General features: G+C 52.5%; 1 protein-coding gene across 1 annotated transcript in view; it reads left to right on the top strand.

Annotated features, from left to right (window-relative positions):
- Positions 1-17,283, top strand: part of LOC119967914 (coiled-coil domain-containing protein 162-like) — a 208,669-nt gene that overhangs the window by 104,130 nt on the left and 87,256 nt on the right. The window contains exons 21-23 of the mRNA XM_038801010.1: positions 8,480-8,600; positions 10,969-11,078; positions 16,775-16,924. Coding sequence (XP_038656938.1) covers positions 8,480-8,600; positions 10,969-11,078; positions 16,775-16,924 — 381 coding nt within the window. The remainder of the gene's footprint in view (positions 1-8,479; positions 8,601-10,968; positions 11,079-16,774; positions 16,925-17,283) is intronic.

The raw sequence follows: 17,283 nt of genomic DNA, 5'->3' as shown, positions 1-17,283 counted from the left end.
CAGAGTATTTTATGACCCAACTCCCACCGCCTGGAAACTCACCAATGGGAGTCCAGGATATTTGCCAATAATTATATAGGCCTTGAATTTCTTTGAAACCTTGCCAGTATTGGGTGGCCACACGCATAACTTGACCCAGCAGAATGCCGTATTGTCGAAGGCAAAGGGGATGATACAGACCGGGTGGCACTTTGAGGAAGCCGAGCTCCTGGGGCCATTATCTAATCTGCCAAGATGAACTGACCTGCGATGATGGCGTGATCTTCATTCCACCACCAGCCAAGGAGCTTCTCTTGCAGAGCTGCATTGTGCCCACCCACGGCAAACAAAGCTGAAGATGCTGGCACACAGCTATAGATGGTCAGGCATTGATGAAGCTGTACAAGTGGCACAGGAATGTCATCCCTGTCAGACTCCCTGTCTGCCTCCATCGGCCAGTCTCACCCCTGAGAGTGCCGTGTCGCCGATGGACCATGATGGTTATACAGGCCCTTTCCTAAGCCAGATGTCTTTAGTTATGGTGGATGGCCACTCCAAGGGGCTGTTAATACAGGAATGGGGACGACAACCTCGACGGCCATGATGGATGCCTTGCACTGAGTGTTTGCTGTACATGGACTGCCTGAATCCATTGTATGTGACAACAGCATCCCTTTTACAGGGGACAACCTCCAGAATTTTGTTTGAGCGAATGGCATCTGCCACACCAGGACGGCCCCATGCCCCCCTGCGTCCAATGGGCCGGTCGAGAGGGCTGTCCCATGAGGACACCATAAGGAAACAATCCGACAAACTGCTACGCCACCGGCTTGCTAATTTCCTGTTATTGTACAACTCTACCCCCCCTACCCCCCCCCCCCCCCCCCCCAACACCACCACGGGGCTCACAGCTGCCAAGTCGTTGATGGGCTGTCGCCCCAACTGGTTTAGATTTAGTGTTTCCTAACTTTGCGGGTCATTCCAGGTGGAAAACTCTGTCGTAGTGGGGAATTTCACCTCAGGCCCACTGTGATTATCTGTGCGGATCGTGTCCCAGTTTGAGCCCATGTCTTCTGTGATGAATGTAAGTGGAATGATGGCCAAAAAGCACATTGACCATTTGAGGAGCCGGGGGCGGTGGCTCATTTCAGAGCAGACGAGTCCCACTGGTGTTGTCGGCACTACTGTGAATGTTCCTGAGCAGAGGGAGCTGAGCACTGAGTCAATCCAACCAGCGGAAACCAGTTCCCCAACTGAGGAGATGGTACCTCTTGAACTGTTATCAGCCGCTGACAACATAACTACCTCGGAAACTATTGAGCCTGTGAGAGCACTACGGACGTCTGAGAGGGCTCGAAGATTCTTTTTTTTTTAATAAACAATTTTATTGAGGTAGTTTTTGGCTTTATAAACAGTTACAGACATCATCAGAAAGGAAGCAAAAAAGGCAAAAATGTGCAAACATCCACGTACTTTCAATACTTCCATCGTAACCTATTGCACAAGCCCGCTCCCCTCCCACCCGTACTACCCGCCATATTTTCCCTCCTACTCTACTCTACCCCCCTCCCCCCACCCCCCTGCTGATGCTCACTCTCCCGCAAAGAAGTCAATAAATGGTTGCCACCTCCGGGTGAACCCCTGCACAGATCCCCTCAAGACGAACTTAATTTTTTCCATCCCCAGGAAACTTGACATGTCCGCAAGCCACCACTCAGTCTTCGGGGGCTTTGAGTCCCTCCACGCCAATAATATTCGTCGCCGGGCTATCAGGGAAGCAAAGGCCAGCACATCGGCCGCTTTCTCCCCCTGGACGCCCGGGTCTTCCGAAACCCCAAAAATTGCCACCCCTGGACTCATCACCACCCTTGTTTTTAGCACCTGGGACATGACCCCCGCAAATCCCTCCCAGTACCCCCTCAGCTCAGGGCATGCCCAAAACATGTGCACATGGTTCGCTGGTCCTCCCGCGCACCTAGCGCATTTGTCCTCTATCCCGAAAAATTTGCTCATCCGAGCCACCGTCATATGGGCCCGGTGAACGACCTTAAATTGGATCAGCCCGAGCCTTGCACATGTCGCGGTCGAGTTTACCCTACTCAGGGCCTCTGCCCACAGCCCATCCTCCATTTCCCCGCCTAGCTCCTCCTCCCATTTAAGTTTCAGTTCCTCTGTCTGGGACCCTTCCTCCCTCATGAGCACCTTATAAATACCCGAGACTCTACCCTCCCCTTCGTCCCTCCCAGAGACTATTCTGTCTAGGATCCCCATTGGCGGGAGGCGCGGGAAAGATGGGACCTGTCTACGAACAAAGTCCCGCAGCTGTAGGTATCTAAAATCATTTCCCCCTACCAACCCAAATTTCTCCTCCAAGCTCCTCAAACTCGCGAAGCTCCCTTCCAGGAACATATCACCCAACCTTCCCGCTCCTGCTCGCCGCCATACTCGGAACCCCCCATCCATACTGCCGGGGGCAAACCGATGGTTGTCGCAGATTGGCGCCCAGACAGACGCCTCCATCTCCCCCACATGCCTCCTCCACTGGCCCCATATCCGCAGGGTCGCCACCACTACCGGGCTGGTGGTGTACTTGGCCGGCGGCAGCGGTAGAGGAGCCGTGACCAGGGCTTCCAAACTGGAGCCCCTGCACGAAGCCGCCTCCACTCGCTCCCAAATAGACCCCGTACCCACCATCCACTTCCTTATCATAGCGATGTTGGCCGCCCAGTAATAATTGACCAGACTCGGCAACGCCAGCCCCCCCTCGCTGCGGTTCCTCTCCAACATTGCCTTCTTCACCCGCGGAGACTTTCCCGCCCAGACAAAGCTCATGATCAGCCCGTTAACTCTTTTGAAGAAGGACTGTGGGATAAAGATCGGGAGGCACTGAAAAATAAACAAAAATCGAGGGAGGATTGTCATCTTTACAGTCTGCACCCTCCCTGCCAGCGACAGCGAGAGTGCATCCCATCTCCGAAACTCTCCCTTCATTTGCTCCACCACCCTGGCCAAATTTAACTTATGCAGCCTGCCCCAGTCTCGTGCCACCTGGATTCCCAAATTCCGGAAATTTTCCTCAACTAACCTAAACGGTAGCCCTCTCAATCTGTTCTCCTGGCCCCTTGCCTGTACCACAAACATTTCACTCTTGACCGTATTTAATTTGTATCCTGAGAACTGGCCGAACTCCCTCAGCATTCCCAGTATAGTTCCCATCCCGGCCACTGGGTCCGACACGTACAGGAGCAGGTCGTCTGCATAAAGAGAAACCCTATGTTCAACCCCGCCCCTCACCATCCCCTTCCAACCCTCTGCGGCTCTCAGCGCAATCGCCAGCGGCTCTATGGCCAGCGCAAACAGCAGCGGGGAGAGCGGGCAGCCCTGCCTGGTCCCTCGGTACAACCTAAAGTACTCCGATACTTCTCTGTTGGTCCTGACGCTGGCCCTCGGGGCCTGATATAATAATTTGATCCAATCCACCAATCCCTCCCCGAACCCAAACCGTCCGAGCACCTCCCATAGATATTCCCACTCCACCCGGTCAAAGGCCTTCTCGGCGTCCATAGCCACCACTACCTCCACCTCTCTACCCGCCGGGGGCATCATTATCACATTAAGCAATCTCCTCAGATTGGCCGCCAGCTGCCTACCTTTCACGAACCCCGTTTGATCCTCCCCAATCACCTCCGGTACACAGTCCTCCATTCTACCCGCCAGTACCTTTGCCAGGAGCTTGGCATCTACATTAATCAGGGAGATTGGCCTGTAGGACCCGCACACCTCCGGGTCTTTACCCCGCTTTAATATCAGAGATATGGTGGCTTGTGACATCGTCGGCGGCAGGGTCCCTCTGTCCCTTGCCTCATTGAAAACCCTCGCCAAGACCGGGCCCACCAGCTCAGAGAACTTCCTATAAAACTCTACTGGGTATCCATCCGGCCCCGGGGACTTCCCCGACTGCATGGCCTTTAGGCCCCCCAATACCTCCTCTACTCTAATCGGGGCCCCCAGCTCTTCCACTCGCCCCCCCCCCAACTGTTGGGAATGTTAACCCATCCAGAAACCTTTTCAACCCCTCCGGTTCTTCTGGCGGCTCCGAAGTATACAGCTTACGATAGAAGTCCCGGAATACCCTATTCAATTCTGCCGGATCCTCCACTTTGTGCCCCCCCTCGTCCCTCACTCTACCTATTTCCCTGGCCGCCTCCCTCCTCCTAAGTTGCTGCGCTAACAGTCTGCTAGCCTTTTCCCCATACTCGTACACCACTCCCCTCGCCTTCCTAAGCTGTTCCACGGCCCTGCTCGTGGATAGTGCCCCCAGTTCCGCCTGTAGCCTCTGCCTTTCCCTGAGTAAAACCTCCCCCGGGGACTCCGCGTGCTCTTCATCTATCCGGCCCATTTCCCTGACCAATCTATCCATCTCTGCCCGGTCTGCCTTGGCTCTATGGGCCCCAATTGAAATCAGCTCCCCCCGCACTACTGCCTTTAGCGCCTCCCACACGGTCGCCGCTGAGACCTCCCCAGTGTCATTCACCTGCAGGTAATTTTTTATACATTTCCGAAGCCTCTCGCAGATCCCCTCCTCTGACAGCAGACCCACATCTAGCCTCCATTGCGGGCGTTGATAACTCGCTCCCCCGAACTGCAGGTCCACCCAATGCGGGGCATGGTCTGAAATGGTAATTGCTGAGTATTCCGTGTTCTTTACCTCCCCCCTACAGTCCCTGCTTAGCACAAAGAAATCTATCCTGGAATATACTTTGTGGACGTGCGAGTAGAACGAGTAGCCCCTTCCTGTTGGCTGTCCCTCCCTCCAGGGGTCCACTGCCCCCATTTGCTCCATAAACCCTTTCAGCTCCCTTGCCATTGCTGAGAGTCTACCCGTTCTGGGACACGACCGATCCAAAGTCGGGTCAAGGACCATGTTAAAGTCCCCTCCCATTATTAGCCTGCGAGAATCCAAGTCCGGGATCTTCCCCAGCACTCTTTTAATGAAGTCCACGTCATCCCAGTTCGGGGCATATATATTCACCAGCACCACTCTTCTCCCCTCCAGCCTGCCCCGTACCATCAGGTATCTGCCCCCTCTGTCTGCGGATATGCCCTCTGCCTCAAATTGCACTCGCTTGTTGATCATGATTGCCACCCCTCTGGACTTCGAGTCCAAGTCCGAGTGGAAGACCTGGCTAATCCAGCCCTTCCTTAGCCTGGTCTGGTCTGACACTTTCAGATGTGTCTCCTGCAACATAATTACGTCCGCCCTCAGAGCCCGCAAGTGCGCGAACACCCGCGCCCTCTTAACCGGCCCATTCAGTCCCTTGACGTTCCAGGTGATCAGCCTGGTTGGGGGGCACATCCCACCCCCCCCACCCCGCCGGTCAGCCATAGCCTTTCTCGGGCCAGCCCCTGACCCGTGCGTCGCGCCCTTCCTGGCCCGCCCTATAGCTGCCTCCACCCTCGACCTCCTTTCCAGTGCCTATTTCAAGTCCCTCTCCCGTCAGCAGAACAACCCCCCCCTCCCCTAACCCCATCCCCCGATACCCCCACCCCTGCCATCTACTGGCTGTAGCTTTCCCCCCCCCATCTGACTTCCTTGACTAGCCAATCTGCTAGCCCGGTGACTCAACACTCCGGCGCCTTCCTGTCCCATTCCCCTTGTTTCCCCGCCCTCCTCCCCACCCACTGGGGCAAGCCGGTTCCAGTGTCTTCCACGAGCTGCACAAAAAGCCCAAACAGAAAAGAAAAAAAAAGGGAAAAAACATAGAAAAAAGAGAAAAAGCACATAAATGTCCATGAACAAAGGAAAGAGTCTCAAATGTTCCGCTTGGCCCCATTGGCCCAGCAAACCGTTGAGCAGCAGTCCAGGCACATTCGGCGTTCCTCCCCACAGAAATCCTCGGGCCCTAACTCGCGTCCTTGGGGCCTCCTTTCGAGACCAGCCCCAGGTCCCTCACAAAATCCATCGCTTCTTCGGGCTCGGAAAAGTAGTGGTGTTGACCCTGGTGCGTGACCCATAGCCGAGCTGGGAACAGCAGACCAAACTTCACGTGCTTCTTGAACAGCACCTCCTTGACATTCTTAAAGGCTGCTCGCCGCCGAGCCACCTCCTGGCTTAGGTCCTGATAGATGCGGAGCACACTGTTATTCCACGTGCTGCTCCTGGCGCTCTTTGCCCACTGCAGCACCCGCTCCTTGTCCACGAACCTGTGGAACCTAATCACCATCGGGCGGGGGGGGGGTCCGCCCAGCCGCCCCTGCCTTGCCTGCACCCTGTGTGCCCCCTCCAGCTCCAGCGGTCGCGGAAAGGCTTCGGCCCCCATCAGCTGCTTCAGCAGGTCTGCTACAAACGCTGCAGCATCAGCTCCCTCCGCCCCCTCCGGGAGGCCGACCATCCTCAGATTGTTCCTGCGGACTCTATTCTCCAGCTCCTCCACTCTGTCCAGCAGTCTTCTCTGCCGCTCTTTCAGGCCGTCCACTTCTAGCGCTGCAACCGTTTGCGCATCCGCCTGCTCTTCCACCGCTTCTCCCAGCTCCTTAACTTTAACATCCTGGGCGTCCAGCCTCTGGTTCAGCTGATCCACCGCTTTCTGGATTGGGTCCAAGCTGTCCCGCTTCAGCGCTTCAAAACTGGACTTCATTACCTGGAGCATGTTATCCAGCGCCAGCTGGATTGCTGAGTCCGGGTTCCGTGTGTCCGCCATCTTAGGTCCCAGGTAATTTTCTTCCGGTCCTTGTCTCTGTCCCTTTTTCTCCTTCTTCTTCTGCTTTCTGGAATCCCGCTGTTCCATGTGCCGCAGCCCGCTCCTCAGCGCCTCCGCTGCCGCTTTCCTTCGCCCAGCTCCTTCAATTTTACCTCTTGGGCATCTGAAGTGGGTCCAAGCTGTCCCTCCTCAGCAACTCCAAACTTTTTCTTTTTCCCTTTGTCCTGGAGGAAGGAAGGTCCGTGGGTCCGCCATCTTACCCTGCAGGTCAGCTTCCTCCTTCTCTCTCTCTCTCCTTCTTCCTCACCTGCTGGCCTCCCACACTTACATCATCTGCAGCCCGCTCTCCTCCTCTGTTCCAGGCAGCCTTTCTGCCGCCTCCGTAGTCCCGCTATCGCGGGGAAACAGCTGTTCCAGCCGGCCGGAGTGAGAGCCCACCGAATGTGCGGCTCACTCGGACATCGCCGCCACCGGAAGTCGGGCTCGAAGATTCTTGGACCGACTGACTCTTTGACGAACTCTCCCTTCTCTGCGGCTGGATTCTCCAACCCCCCCGGCCGGGTCGGAGAATTGCCGGGGCCTGGCGTGAATCCCGCCCCCGCCGCTCCCAAAGTCTCCGGCACTGGATATTCGGCGGGGGCGGGAATCATGCCACGTTGGTCAGCGGGCCCTCCCTCGGCGATTATCCGGCCTGCGATGGGCCGAAGTCCCGCTGCTGCAATGCCGGTCCCGCCGGCGTGAATCAAACCACCTCCCTTACCGGAGGGACTGGCGGCACGGGCAGGCTCCGGGGCCCTGGGGGGGGGGTGCGGGGCGATCTGGCCCCGTGGGGTGCCCTCACGGTGGCCTGGCCCGTGATCGGGGCCCACTGATCCGCGGGCGGGCCTGTGCCATGGGGGCACACTTTTCCTTCTGCGTCGGCCATAGACTACGCGATGGCTGACGCGGAAGTGACCCTCTCCCGTGCGCATGCATGTGAATTACGTCAGTAGCCACTGATGCTCTCACGCATGCATGGACTTCCGCCGGCCGGCAAAGTCCCTTCGGCCACGGCTGGCGTGGCGCCAAAGGCTTTCTACACCAGCCGGCAGGACGGGAACCACTCCGGCGCGGGCCTAGCCCCTCAAGGTGAGGGGAGAAATCTGCATCTTTGAGGCGGCCCGACGCCGGAGTGGTTCACGCCACTCCATCCCGCCGGGACCAGCCGCTCCGCTGGGTAGGGGAGAATCCAGCCCCTGATGTCTTTTGCCAATAGTATAAAACCTGGACATTGTTATTATGTAAAATATAATAAGGGATTTCAGGGAGGAGGGATGGGGTAGCACGGCTCCTTTAAGGGGGGAGAGGCCTGGCGGGCCACATGACAAGCTTGGGGGTAATCACGCGGGAGTGCGTGAACCCCACAATAGCGAGTTAGCCTGGGACCCTGGGAGCAGGTGCCCGGGCAGTGTGGACCCGGGAGCTGAAGACCCATCCTATTGTGTTCTGTGCCTGTATAATTACCAGCGTCTGCTTTTCGTTAATAAACCCCTTTGTTTCTGGAACCCTCCAGAATGTTTCTTGAGTCACCACAGGGGGAGGCACAGAAAATAATACAGAATAGAAAAGAGTCAGAGAGGCAGCCAATTTTGTAGTTATCTGTGAGCAGCACCATGGGAAATCAACTGGTAATTATGTACACTGCGTTATAATGAGGTTTCTTTCCCTCATCAGTGCATCCAAAAGAATCCAAAAAAACAAAGTCAAACAAAAGTTGAAACAGTCAAAAAGTTGACTGCCTTGTCTGCTTTTATTTACAGCTACACAAAATTCTTGAAAGCATGGAATGTTACCTGATCCATGTGCTTCAGAAGAAGATTGCAAAGGAGATGACACTTGTCATGTCAGAAAGAGCCAGAGGAGAAGCGACTCTACCAATAGGTAAAGAATCACGCATTCATCAAAAGGCCGATAGTTCCTCACTTGTACCGGACCCTGTTTTGTAAGGAAGGTAAAATGAAGCCCTCATATATATGGCTCCTGGCAAATAATTGGCTTTGAGTTTCTGATCTCAACTAGTCCTGGGAGACGTGTTCCTGTGATGATGAAAACAAAGGAAAAGCTGTAAAATTTCAATCTGCTGGTCTGCCCATCAGCAGGGGGGCCAGAAGGGGAGGTCAGTGACAGCCCAAGGTGTACGTTGATCCTTCCATGAGCTGACAGATAGCATATGCTGAAAAGGATTCCGTCTCCATAAAGAGAAAGTGTGGCACCTGTGCCAAATACTCATGGGCATTGCACCCTGTGGAGGAGTAGGGCACCTGCTAGCGGTGGCTGTGAAGGTCACTGCAGCCTTAAACCACTTATGCCACCGGGTCATTCCATGGCTCGAGTGGCGACCCGTGCAGCATATCACTGTCACCCGCCACAGGTGCATCCGAGCAGTAACGGATGCTCCGCATGCCCAGGAATCCGACTAAATCACCTTTGAACTGGATCACGGTCCCCAAGACTGTGTCTAGAATTGCATCTCCTCTCGTTGGGTTTGTCACTAATTGGTTGAAAACTGTTTCCTGGACACACTGCATGAATTTTTCTTCCTCAGTGCCCCTTATATTGTGTGAATCCCAGTTGATATTCTCCGGCCCGTGTTGGCCGCCAGTTTTTTTGCCAGTCCCGCCGGCGTAAATTGGAGTAGGTCCTTACCAGCGGGACCTGGCGGCGCAGGCGGCCTCCGGAGTTCTTGGGGGGATGTGGGGTGATCTGGCCCCGGGAGGTGTCCCCACGGTGGCCTGGCCGTGATCAGGGCCCACCGATCCGCGGGCGGGCCTGTGCCGTGGGGGCACTCTATTCTTCCGCACCAGCGCTGTAGCGGTCCGCCATTGCCGGTGGGAAACAAAGCCCTCTGCGCATGCGTGGGGATGACGCCAGCACACGCTGGCACTCCCGCGCATACGCCAACTCGCGCCGGCTGGCGGAGGCCCTTCGGCGCCGGTTGGTGTGGCACCAAGCCCCTTCCCCGCCGGCCGGCGGGGCGCAAACCACTCCAGGGTGGGCCTGGCCCCTGAAGGTGCGGAATCTGCACCTTTGGGGCAGCCCAATGCCGGAGTGGTTCACGCCACCCCCCGCCCCGCCAGGTAGGGGAGAATCCCACCCTTGATCTTCTATCTCCCTTTCACTATTTGGGAGTCTGTCGTATACACTCAGTAGTGTGACTGCCCCTTCTTTATTTCCAAGCTCAACCCATAAATCCTCGTTTGTTGACCCATTTAGTATATCATCCCTTCTCACAACTGGAATTGATTCTTTAACCATTAGTGCTATTCCCTCTCTTTTTTTTATCTCCCACTTTATCGTGTCAGAAGACTCTATAACTAGGAATGTTGAGATGCCAGTCCTGCCCTTCCTATAGCCATGTTTCCGTTATAGCAATGACATCCTGCTGCCATATGTCTACCTGTGCCCTTAACCTATCTACCTTGGCGGCAAGCGGTGCAGTGGTTAGCACTGGGACTACTACCCGAGTTCGAATCCCGGCCCTGCGTCACTGTCTGTGTGGAGTTTGCACATTCTCATCGTGTCTGGGTGGGTTTCACCCCCGCAACCCAAAGATGTGCAGGTTAGAAGGGGCTGGTTTAGCTCACTCAGCTAAATCGCTGGCTTTTAAAGCAGACCAAGCAAGCCAGCAGCACGGTTCGATTCCCGTACCAGCCTCCCCGGACAGGCGCCGGAATGTGGCGACTAGGGGCTTTTCACAGTAACTTCATTGAAGCCTACTCGTGACAATAAGCGATTTTCATTTTCATTTCATAGGTGGATTGGCCACGCTAAATTGCTCCTTAATTGGAAAAAAAATAATTGGGTACTTTAAGTCTATATAAAAAAACTCATCTATATTGTTTGTAATACTTGCATTGAAGTATAAAAGGTTTAACCCTGTCAATTTCCCTTGCTGGTCACTTTTAAAATGTTGCTTCTCGTGTAATTCCTAGTCTATCACAACATCGTCTACATCTGTGGGTGATGTTCTACCTGTGTTTTCCTGATCTGAATTGACCCATCTGATCCTACTCCTGAGATCCCATCCTGCCGCCACACAGATTTAAATACTCCCCAACAGAACTAGCAAAAGCCCCCCGCAAGGACATTGGTCCCAGCTCTGCATGGGTACAACCAGTCTGGTCTGTATGGGTCCCTCAGAAGCATCTGTCTGAGCCCCTAACTATTGAATCGCGAAAATGTTTCAAACACAGTGTCGAAAAAGGGGGATTAAAATGCAACTTACACTTGAAATTCCTCTTTCCCCCAGACGTTTGGAAACATTCAGTCATGGCAGAAAACTTCTCGATAGTGAGGCCTCAGATTGTTGAAAACTTTGTTCAGAGATTGAAGGAACATTCACAAGAGACCGATGAAGAGGTATGGAACTAGTTCAGACTGCTAGCAGTTAAAGAACTCCAAATAAACTCACGAATGTGTTGTCAAATGTTTGATATTTGAATCAATGTCGACGGCAGGATTCAATGAACAAGGTTGTTACTTGAATAATGAAGCTGTTGTGGGAGGTAGTGGTGTTATTGTCACTAGACTCGTAATCCCAGAGTCATGCTCCATCCCTGGGTTTGAATCCCACCATAGCAGATGGCAACATTTCAATTCAATAAAACCTGGAGTTAAAAGTCTAAAAGTGACCATAAAACCGTTGACTGTCGTTAAAACCCATCTGGTTTAATAATGTACTTTAAGGAAGGAAATGTGCTGCCCTTTCCTGTTCTGTCCAGGTGACTCCAGATCCTCAGCAATGGGGTTGACTCTTGAATACCCTCTGATACGGCCAAGCAAGTCACTGAGTTCAAGGGTCAGTTAGGAATGGGCAATAAATGCTGGCCCAGCTGGTGATGTCCATACCCAATAAATTTGAAAAGAAATGCTAAAATGTATGTCCTTAGTTCTGATGGTTAGAGACAATAATTTTATAATTCTGTAAATATCGCCTATGCTCTTTTTCATTTGTAATCTGTGGCTATTCCAAAGGAAAAAATGAATTTGAATGCTTTTTTTCTGTTCATTGGCATTCAGCTGTGCTTGTCTGGATGTTGGGAGAGCTCCAGCTTGGGTGAATGGGAGTCTGTCCATAAAGCATAGTCACTGGGAGTTACTTTTAACCCAGAGAGGGAACCCCATGGGGTTAGCTAGAGTGTCAGCTTGACGCCCATCCACTGACCGTCAGTGCAGAGTAAAATCAGGCAGGGTATGAAACTAGCTTTGCACCTAATTCCCATCAGTTTCCCAATGGGCGGGTGATGCACGATCAATTGCACAAAGACGAGAGTTGAATACAACTGAGGCTTTATTACACTAAGATGTGTGGCCTCCTACAGCAGCAGGCAAAATAGCTGCTGTATGGGGAGCACACATATTTATACTCCGCCTACTGGGCGGAGCCAGCAGGCAGGTATCTACCCCCATACCTGTAGTACAGGGGCCTTACCGTACATGCCCTAATATATACAGCAGTGGTTACTACCACAGCAGGTTAGATAAAAGTTTCCACCATTGTCTGCAGTTACATCAAACCGTTAAGAGGCATTGCTAAAGGTAATCCAGCAACATCCATCACACGCTGCCAACCCTGCTGCCCCCACTCACTCTGTAGTGCTAGAAGAGAGCTGGAGGTACCAAATACCTAGTGAGATGCCAGTGTGTCCCTGGCCTTCAGTGTTGCCGTAGCCAGGAAGGTGCTTACCTTTGGAAGGTAATCCCTGTCAGTAGATTTTTTAAAAATTCTTTCCTGCTGCCTTTAATAAGGACACGGGGAGTCCAAACCGAGTAAAACTAAAGATACAAAGTTTATATTCACAGCACAATATAAAAATGGCCCAGTAGATCCTTACTGTGCATTACTGGCCAACCTTTTATATAGAGGTTAATAGAGATTCCCCGTCCCTAGCGAGGGAGCTTGTATTCTGTAAGGACTGATGTGTTGGGTAAGCTGGGTCTGCGAGGATTGCGTTTACTGCAGTAGTGAGAGATACAGGCTTCCAACACTTGAAGAACTGCAACTCTATTTTATTGAACTCTTAACTATCATATATACTTTAAATGTGGGTTGACACTATGCTGAGTTGACTGGAGACCTGAGGCTAACCTGACCAGATTATCTTACTACCACATGGTGTGTGTTCTAGTTGTTGCTCACGGACTCTGACTGTCTCAGAGGCTGGATCCCAAAAGAGTGGGAAAACTAGTGCCCTCTGGCTTTATAATGGTCGTGTCCTGTCTGGTGATTGGCTGCTGTGTTCTGTGTGTTCATTGGTCATCCTGTGTGTCAATCAATGCTTGTCTGTGCACCATCATATACCTGTGTGTATATTATGACATCCCCCCCCCTTTTTTTATTACTTTAAAAAAAATGTGTATAGGTCAATAAATAGTGAGTGTCTGTAGGAGCCTGACTATATACAAAGTACGTGAACGTATTTACATGGGAAGGTGTCTACGGCAGAAAAAGGGCATACAACACATTAGGAAGAAACAATATGTACAGATGTGTAAACGGATCACAAAGCAATGCAACATTCAGTCGATAAATTCAGTCTCTGTGGCGGGCGACAAATTCTGGTTGACCGAACGAGCATTTGGCTCTGTTGAGTCAGAGGCCATGCTTGTGGATCCTATGGAACACTCGTTTGAGACGATCGATGTGCTCCTGAGGAGTTGTGGACCAGACAATGTTATCATCAACGTACACTCGCACCCCCTCGATGCCCTCCATCATTTGCTCCATTATTCGGTGGAACGACCGATCGGGGTGTTAAATGTGCAGAGCTTTCAACTGGACGCGTCCAGCTGTATTTGCCAAAACCCCTTGGAGGCATCCAGCTTCGTGAAAAACTTGGCGTGAGCCATTTCGCTGGTGAGCTCTTCTCGTTTAGGGATAGGGTAGTGTTCCCTCATGATGTTACGGTTCAAACCTTTGGGGTTGATACAAATGAGAGGTTCCCCTGACGTTTTTTTTACACATGGAGCTAACCGTGACCTTAGAAATGACGCCCAGGTCCTGGAGGCCTTGCAGCTGCTGCTTGAGGCGGTCCTTAAGGGGTGCTGGCACCCGACACGGTGCATGAACCACAGGTGTGGCATTCGGTTTCAGCAGTATCTTGTATCAGTAAGGGAGTGTGCCCATACCTTCGAAGACGCTGTGGTATTATGTTATGATGTCATCTAATTAGGTTTGGAAGTTGTCATCTGGCGAGGCCGTTGCCTCAGCGGGTGACATGGTGTGAACCCGCTGCACAAGGTTCAGGAGTTTGCAGGCCTGAGCACCGAGCAGGGAAGCTCTGTTGGACCCTACAATTTTAAAGCGCAGGGTGGCTTTTGAAGAACGATGGGATACCGCAAGCTGGCATGAGCCATTGGCAGCAATGGCATTGCCATTGTAGTTGAGAAGCTGGCAGGTTGGTGGAAGAATGCTCGGCTTGACCCGGATGGTATCAAAGTCAGACTTTGAAATGAGGTTCGCTGAATCGCCGGGGTCCAGCCTGAAGCGTCTGCGAGCCTTGTTGACCGTAAGGGTGGCACACCACTCGTCATCTGGATCAATGCTCATCACTGGGAGTTGTTTAACCTTTTTTGCGGAACGCATCGTATGCTTAGTGATGATGCCCACCCGGAATGGGGATGTGAGGCCCTCAGTGTCGGGATCTGGAACCATGTCGGAGTCGGAGTCTAAAACAGGTTGCTGTACTGACCGGATGTTCCTGCGCTGCGGCTGGGATCGCTGTGTGTTGGGCAGTTGAGCAGATCTGCACAGGGCTGCGTAGTGTCCCAGCTTGCCACACTGGAGACAGCGTCAAGATTTCGTGGGACATTGTCGCTTTAAGTGGGCGGAGCCACAGTTGTTGCACGTCATGGCGCCGACGTCAGGACGCTCCGTGCGCCACCGCGCTACTGCATGCGCAGGAGCCCGGGAAAAGCGCGTAAAATGGCTGCTCTCATCCAGACTCAGGCTCTGGAGCTGTTTTACGGCCTGCACCCGCTCCGCATCATGGGGGCCTTGCTGCGCCGTCTCTGCCGCCTCGATATGGGGGGACCAGTTATTAGCTTGCTCATGTAGGATGCAGGTCTTGATGGCGATGGCGAGGGTGAGCTGCTTAACTTTAAGGGGCTGCTGGCGAAGGGGATCGGAGTGGACCCCAAAAACGATCTGGTCGCGGATCATGGAGTCGGAAGTGGAGCCATAGTTGCAGGATTGCGCGAGGATACGGAGATGGGTTAAGAAGGACTGAAAAGGTTCATCCTTACCCTGCAGCCTCTGTTGGAACACGTAGCATTCAAAGCTCTCGTTGACTTCAATGTCACAGTGGCTGTCGAACTTCAGCAGGACTGTTTTCAACTTTGTCTTGTCCTCACCTTCAACAAAGGTGAGGGAATAAAAAATGTGGATAGCGTGGTCCCCGGCTATAGAGTTTAAGAGAGCAACCTTCCTGGCATCCGATGCGGCTTTGAGGTCGGTGGCTTCAAGATGCAGCTGCAACTTCTGCTTGAAAATCTTCCAGTTGGCACCGAGGTTGCCGGCGATGCGGAGCTGCGGGGGAGGGCGGACGCTGTCCATGTTAGCGGATGGCTGATCGCTGGTCAAAGGCAGACTATCTCAAGGTAGGTCCATCAAACTCGAACATGACTCACTGGTACCATGATGTGTTGGGTATGCTGGGTCTGCGAGGACTGCGTTTACTGCAGTAGTGAGAGAGACAGGCTTCCAACACTTGAAGAAATACAACTCTATTTTATTGAACTCTTAACTATCATATATATTTTAACTGTGGGTTGACACTATGCTGCGTTGACTGGAGACCCGAGGCTAACCTGACCAGACCATCTTACTACCACATGGTGGATGTTCTAGTTGTTGCTCACGGACTCTGATTGTCTCAGAGGTCGCATCCCAAGAGAGCGGGAAAACTAGTGCCCTCTGGCTTTATAGTGGTCGTGTCCTGTCTGGTGATTGGCTGCTGTGTTCTGTGTGTTCATTGGTCATCCTGTGTGTCAATCAATGCCTGTCTGTGCACCATCATATACCTGTGTGTATATTATGACAAGGACCACGGGGAAGATGATCATTCCCACCCCATAGACCCTGGGCTAGATCTTCCCAAAATGGGACTACCTCCCCACGCCGGTGTAAAGAGGCTGGAGCTTTACTGTGGTGATTCCTGCAAAAAAGATCAGCTAATTCAAAGCCCTGCTGGGGGCTATCAGGAACCCAGAGTAATTCTCGGAGCTTTAGCTGCGGATACGGGTCCTCACACTTCTGGTTTTGAGCCTGCGTAGGTGCACGCCGTTGGCTTTCAGCGGCCTTGCCGAGTGCCATGGCGGACTCAGAACGCAGCAGCAGACTGAAAACTTAGAACCCCCCGATTGGCTGCACGTCTGAAGATTTGACCACGCTGATTTTAACCCCGGCCGCTAATAAAGCCCCCCCAGTGTACGATCCCCCATCCCCCACCAGGGTGGCCGCAGATGGAGTCCGCAGCCGCCACGCTAGCATCCAGACCGTCAATAGGTGATTAGCTCCACACTGTTGGGAACTCCGTCGGTCGGGAGTGGAGGATCGCTGGGCTGGCCTCTGTCAATGGGCCCCCAGCCGTGCGCGGTACTCCGCGGTCACGCTGATTCTCGGGCCCCGGAGCATCGCCGAGGGCCCGACTTCGGCATGAAATTGGAATCTCTGCCCCCATGCCGAACGTGATTTCAGCGCAGGGCTGCGGAGAATTCAGCCCCCCCCATGCGGGCTATTACACTGCCTCCCTGTGGTTGGCGAGTGAGGTTGGCAGCAGTAATTTTCCATCTAGCCAAGCCTGTCAAAAACAGAAACACCACTGAGAGTCTGGCAAAAGCATCTAAATTAGATAGAGTTTAGAAAATTTGTTGGGGATTAGTGATGACTGAAGGAGATCAGATGAACATTAATAGAATTGTCATCTTACTTCCTGTCTATGGATTGGGATGGGGGGAAATAGAAGTGAAAAATATGTCAGAAAACAAAGTTTACAGTGATATTTCTATAAAGCATGGCTCTGATATGTATGATAATGATTTGGTGATTTTGACAGATTACTTGCAGCAAGGATCATTTGAAAGACTGCCTTATGACTCTCGCCTGTGATGTAATGGGTAGAGAACGCTCTAACTTTGAGACTTATTCTATGTGTTACGAAAATATACTGCGACGGGAGCACCAGCTGCTTTACCAAAAGGAACAGGTATGGAACAGCGGTTGTTTAACAAAATAGGTTTTATATTTAGCTGCCAACAGCCCATATCAGCCTCCCCGAACAGGCGCCGGAATGTGGTGACTAGGGGCTTTTCACAGTAACTTCATTTGTAGCCTACTTGTGACAATAAGCGATTTTCATTTCATTTCATTTCCATTTTCATTTTCATTTCATTTCAACAGTGTTTTCTTTAAGAAAATCTGATATTAAAGAGTATTTTTAAAATGTATTCTTTGATGGGATGTGAGCAACACTGGCTGAGCCAGCATTTATTGCTTGTCCCTAATTGCCCTTGAGAAGGTGGTGGTGAGCTGCCTTTTTGAACTGCTGCAGCCCATGTGTGTAGG

Source organism: Scyliorhinus canicula, chromosome 6 (assembly GCF_902713615.1).
Source record: "Scyliorhinus canicula chromosome 6, sScyCan1.1, whole genome shotgun sequence".
Classification (NCBI taxonomy): Eukaryota; Metazoa; Chordata; class Chondrichthyes; order Carcharhiniformes; family Scyliorhinidae; genus Scyliorhinus; species Scyliorhinus canicula.
Note: the sequence above shows the minus strand (reverse complement) of the source record. Positions and strands in the feature narration are given on the sequence as shown.